General features: G+C 41.1%; 1 protein-coding gene across 4 annotated transcripts in view; it reads left to right on the top strand.

Annotated features, from left to right (window-relative positions):
- Positions 1-2,921: 2,921 nt before the first annotated feature.
- TTC8 (tetratricopeptide repeat domain 8) overlaps positions 2,922-6,000 on the top strand; it is a 48,102-nt gene continuing 45,023 nt past the window's right edge. For 2 of the 4 annotated variants that reach the window (XR_014260962.1, XM_082451338.1), the window contains exon 1: positions 2,940-3,138. Coding sequence is in view for 3 of the 4 variants with exons in the window: in XM_082451338.1 (XP_082307464.1) it covers positions 3,025-3,138 (114 nt within the window). In the remaining variant the exon portion in view is untranslated. Of the gene's footprint in view, positions 3,139-6,000 lie in introns of all 4 variants that reach the window. The other 2 variants (XM_082451336.1, XM_082451337.1) reach the window with 2 other exon arrangements.

Genomic DNA, 6,000 nt, shown 5'->3' with positions numbered 1-6,000 from the left:
TTGACCCGTTCAAAGAGATTAAGTTGTTTCTCTATGCTTCATTTTCTCCAGTAGGAAAATAGCCCTAGTAATTCTTATCTATCCCCTTCACCAGGAGCAGTTACATCTACTATTTTTCCTATCACTAGCATGTCATTAAAAAAAAATAATGGTTGGGAATTCCCTGGAGGTCCAGTGGTTAGGACTCCACGCTCTCTCTGCTGAGGTCTCATGTTCAATCCCTGGTCAGGGAACTAAGATACCACAAGCCTCGTGGCATGGCCAAAAAACCCAAAAAGGTTTCTGCATTTGGATTAGTAATTATAAAATATGTAACAAAATCTATCTATATATTCATAAAATTAGCTATACACATATTAACAAGATTTAAAAAAACAAATGTTTATAACCTTTTAAAGTAACATTTTATGCCACATTTGGACATGCTTAACAGTCTGCAATTTGCTGAGTATTCTACAGTTTTTCTCGTCCACTTGACTTTTCTGAAAGAAAAAAAATTAACAGCCTTCTGGAAGAAGCTAAGATGAATTACATGTTCTTAAAATTATATATATATATATATACACACACACAATGTTTTCTCTAGGAAGTTGGCAATAATCACAATGTATACAAAACCATTTAGAACTCAGCACAGTGGTTGTTTAACCCTGGCTGCCCATTAGAATTACATGGGAAACAAAAACAAAACAAAAAAACCGATGCTCCAGCCCTATATCAAACCATTTAAGTCAGAATCTCTAGGAATGGAATGTGAGCAGCTGTATTTTTAAAAGCTCCGCAGACATTCTACTAAATACTTGACCAGCCCTCTTCAAAACTGTCAAGTCATCATAAACAAGAAAAGTCTGAGAAACTGTCACAGACCAGAGGAGGCAAAGGAGACATGATGACTAAATGTAATATGGTATCCAAAGTGGGATCCTGGAATAGAAAAAGGGTATTAGGGGAAAACTACGGAAATCTGAATAAATTGTGGAGCTAATAGTAATATACCAATGTAGGTTCCTTCGTTGTGACATATATACTGTAGTAATGTTGTTAACAATGGGAAACTGGGTGAGGAGTATATGGGAACTCTCTGTAGTATCTTTGTAACTTTTCCATAAATCTAAATATATTCTAAAATAGTTTACTTAAAAAAATCTATCTAATATGGAGCCAGGGTTCAGAATCACTTACATAGATTCCACTTACGTTTTACCAGAAAACAAAAGGACCTTGTGAAATGTTGAGCCCAAGTTCCAATTCCAGCATGTACAGTCCTAAAGTCCTGACCCCTGGAAACAGTGGGCTGCTGCATTAGAACCGGTTACATTTCTAGAGGCACCTCCAGGGAAACACAAATGGACTAATTGCAATAAACGTAACTGGAATAATCACAATCCTGATAATTAATTGCTTCCAAGATACAAAAATTCAAGAATGACTGCTTAGTAAAGGAGAAAAAACTACTCACAACCCATTTTTTATTTTAGAAAGCTTTCATTTTGATATATATGAGATGTATATATATCTGGATTCAATATAATGTCTTCATTATGGTACCCTAGTGGTTTGAGAAAATTATGAGTGATTTATCTTTACTAAGAGCTGTTAGTTCGCTTCTTATCTGTAAAGGAGAGTTAGACCTGATCAGAAAGTTCTTCAATATTGAGTTAACTTTTCCTCTCCTGCCTCTCTCACTGTGGTAGGAAGAAGGCAAGGAAAAAATATCCGTTAGTCCTCCATAATGAAGTCAACCTGGACTTAGCAGCTTGGTCACACTTCTCTTTTCCTAACCATTAAAGATATTTGTCGGGCTTCCCTGGTGGCACAGTGGTTGAGAGCCTGCCTGCCAATGCGGGGGACACGGGTTCGAGCCCTGGTCTGGGAGGATCCCACATGCCACGCGCGGAGCAACTAGGCCCGTGAGCCACAATTACTGAGGCTGCGCGTCTGGAGCCTGTGCTCTGCAACAAGAGAGGCCACGATAATGAGAGGCCCGCGCACCGCGATGAAGAGTGGCCCCCACTTGCCGCAACTAGAGAAAGCCCTCGCACAGAAACGAAGACCCAACACAGCCATTAAAAAAAAAAAAAAAAGATATTTGTCATCTGTGTAAATCTCTAGAGGAAAGTCAGAATTGTACCTGAAGAAATCACTCTGCAGAAGTAAACATTTGACAAACAACAAGTGCGTGGAGATGGTGTTTCAAAACCTCAAAAAAACTTTTTTTTCGTACATTATCTTGTTTGGCAAAAATGTCACCGATTTATAATCCAGAACCCCTAGGCATCGTGGAATTAACAAATTGTATTAACAGTTTGTAGTCATCTGGATTACAATCCAGCTCCCTAACTCCACGCCACACTAGGTTAATAATTTCTCTGAGCTCATCTCAGTTTCTTATCTGTAAAACGAACAGTTTGGACTAAGCAATCCTCAATGTACCTTTTCATTCGGACACCAAGATTGGGTGAGAGGGATTTAGAGAAACAGACTGGGAGTTTTAGGATTTAGGTCTTTGGGTTCTGGTGGGCGAGACGGTATTGGAGAAACTGTTCTCATGTTTGTGTTTCTAAAGTCGGAAGGATAAGTGATAGGGGTAAGAATGCCTGAAGGGTAAAAGTATGACAGCGACCGGCCGATCGGTCAACTCTTGGGATTTTTCTGGGACTGGCAGAGTATGCGGAGAGTTCGGTTGCCAGGCAACCGGTCCTCCTCTGGGTGGGTGGAGGACCCCAGTTGGAGGTGTCTAAGTCACTGCCTCTTACTTTAGCTACGGTTCCGTCTTCTAGAAAATTAATGAAATATGTAGCCTTTAAAAGTATACAATTTTTAAAGCCAAGGTTTGGCAGTCCTATAGCTGAGTTCTACTCGAGGTGGGTTTTCTTTTTCCTATTCTCAGGCGCGATGCAGGGCGCCTCTCTGGCAAGGCCCCTGCCCCCGCGCGTTGCTGGGCAGGGCTGGAGGCCGACTGCTCCTCGCCCCCCGCCTTCCCTGAGCCGCGCCCTGGTGTTTCGCTGCCGGCTCTCTGCCGCCATGGGCTCGGAGATGGAGCCGCTGCTCCTGGCCTGGAGCTATTTTAGGCGCAGGAAGTTCCAGCTCTGCGCCGATCTGTGCACGCAGATGCTGGAGAAGTCCCCTTATGACCAGGTACAGGCCGGACCCCGTCAGACCTGTGGATCCCGGCAATAAGGCTGAGGGCTCTGGGGGATTCCCAGGTCGCTGGGAGGGGTCTCTAGGGAAGAAGGCGCAGGGCGAGATGGACCTTGTGGTCAGCACAGGCACCTGGAGCGAGACCCCCTGGAGCCTTGGCCGGTGGGTCCTTGCCCGCGGGACCCACGAGTGCTGTGCCACGACCGCCCCCTCCTCAAACTTCAGCAGCCCCTTTCCTTCAAACGTCGCTTAAAGGAACAGTTTGGTGACGAACTTTGTTAGTTCCTTTATACTTGCATGTGGATGGACTCTTAAGCTCAATGCACGTACGGTATTGATTTCTAAAACCATTATGTATAAACATAAAGATCTGTAACTTCCCACTCCCTGTTGAAATAGCTGCCTTTTTTTCTTTTGGATCAAACGTGTAATCCTTCTGGTTCATCTTAAGACTGTTGTCCATGCGTGGGGAGCCTTTGATGCTGGGGCTTGAGTGCAACTTGAGGCAAATAATGCAAATTAGAGGAATGAGAATCTAGGAGAGGAAAAGATACATTCATTATTAGGAGGGAGGGATGGGAAAAAAGTTCCTGTAAAAGAAGGAAAGATGGCATTGATTATAGTAGTTTATTTAGGGTTTCTTAAATAAAGTATAATATTAAATAAAGTGAGTGAAAAGCCTTGTATGCTAGGTATAAGAGAGGTACAACTCTGGTGGTCAGGTAGATCCTGGAAGAGACAAAAAAGGAGAAAAAGGGAGAGCAGAGCTCTGGTAGTTTGTCAGTACGTCTATTAAATGCAGAACGTACCCATGTCGTTATAGTTCCCCAGCTTTTCCTCTAGTGGTGTTGCCTTGGAGATGTTAGAAAAAAAAGGAAAATTGAGGGGGAGTTCCGTAAACTGAGGCGTGAAAACTGTCACTAGGCTCTGCCTTAGCGCCCAGCAAATGGATTGAGGATAACCTATTAAAGTGAATCTTTTGGCCTTCAGATAGATAGCACATCTCCCACAGAGCAATCTGTGTTAGTAGGAATGCTAAACTAGGTTGTGCTTGTGTTAGGTCACATTGGTTAATAGGACTGCATTTCCATAGACAAGCACGCTTCCAAGTATGTTTCCTGGCATTGTAGTCCCACAAATGCTGCTTAAAAAAAAAAAAAAAAAAGGATTCCACCCTCAAATATGTTTGGGAACCACGACAAAATATGGACCCCTTTACATTTGTACAACCAAAGTTTGTTACAAACCAGTGATGTACCAGACATGGTTCTATTTTTCCATTGAGTTAGGATAGTTTCCATTCTGTGTTCCAAAGAACAACAGTCCCAAGAGTGCTCAGTGAAAGAAAGTTTCCTCATTAAATGCATTTGGAAAATGTATATTCCCTACCTAGAGATTCGTACTAAAGGTTCTGAGGAGTTCTGCAGAAAGAAACTTTGCCTAATTTTGATGAATACAATAGTTCTGAAACTTATTTGATCACCGATTCCTTTTTTGGCAGTGGGCGAGGCTCAGATATCTGATGTTATCATCCTAGGGAGATGTTGTCACATTAGGGAATGTGTTCTAGGCAAAGCAGCAGTGTTTTTATTAATGATTAAAACCTTATTTAAACCATTTTTAACCATTGAAGTATAGTTAGTTTACAATGTTGTGTTAGTTTCAGGTGTATACAGAGAAGCAATTCAGTTATACATACATATATTCTTTTTCAGGTTTTCTATTATAGGTTATTACAAGATATTGAATATAGTTCCCTGTGCTATACAGTAGGTCCTTGTTGGTTATCTATTTTATATATAGTAGTGTGTATATGTTAATCCCAAACTGCTGATCTATCCACCACCCCTCCGCCCCGCACCCTGCTATCCCCTTTGGTAACCATAGTTTGTTTTCCGTGTCTCTAATCTTAATGATGTAATCATAGTGACATTCAGTACTGCAATTCAGGTTTAGTTTGTGCTAGACACTGTGATCAGGACTTTACAGTGTTCAGTGAACTTTTATTGAGTGCTTACTACTTGCCAGGGATAAATTCTATAAATTATGTGTATTCCTTTGCTTAGAATAACCTTGCAAAGTATGTAACAAAGATAATAGGTAACATTTATTGAGTATTTACTCTGTGTCAGGCTTGATTCAGAGGGTTTTATATGTTATCTCATTTAATCCTCAGCTATTTTAGAAAGTTGGTACTATTTCCCCCATTTTACAGATAGAGCACACTGAGGCACATGGTGAAGTAATTTGTCCAAAGGTACAAAGCTGGTAAGCCCATTCCCTTTGTCTATCCTGTGCTGCTTCTTTGGTGCTTATGTAGCCTAATTTTTCAAAACTCTGTGTTTCTGAACTTTTTCCAGTACATTTTCCCATTTGCTGTTCCTTTTTCAAGATTTTTAGCTAAATGGGAATTTGACATATCTGTGTACATGGATTAAAGGCTCTGAGAAGTCCTGAAGGAAGATAACCTGCCTAATTTTGATTAAGGCAGTATTCTGAAACTTACTTGACCGCTGACTGATTCCTTTTTTGGGGGAGAGGTACAAATTTATCCTGGGGAGATGTCGTCACTTTGGGAACTGCATAGGCAAAGCATCAGCGTTTCTATTAATGGTTAAGAAGGAGCTGTAGCGGAGATCTTGACCCCTTTCCTTGTACCTAGGGAGAACAGGGTGAACAAATTAAGAACTTCGTTTAAAGTCTCCAAAATTAACAGCTAAACAAGTTAGTAACTTGGATCTTTTTGTTTGGCCTCTTATATAGTTCCCTTTAGGCCTTGCTGGCCCTCTTGGAAAATTAAGATTTGTTACAAGGAATGTTTAGTGGATCTGATTTTGGTAATGGTAGTGAAGAATAAAA

This window comes from Balaenoptera physalus, assembly GCF_965194825.1.
Source record: "Balaenoptera physalus genome assembly, chromosome: 2".
Classification (NCBI taxonomy): Eukaryota; Metazoa; Chordata; class Mammalia; order Artiodactyla; family Balaenopteridae; genus Balaenoptera; species Balaenoptera physalus.
This window is presented reverse-complemented; position numbering and strand designations above follow the sequence as displayed.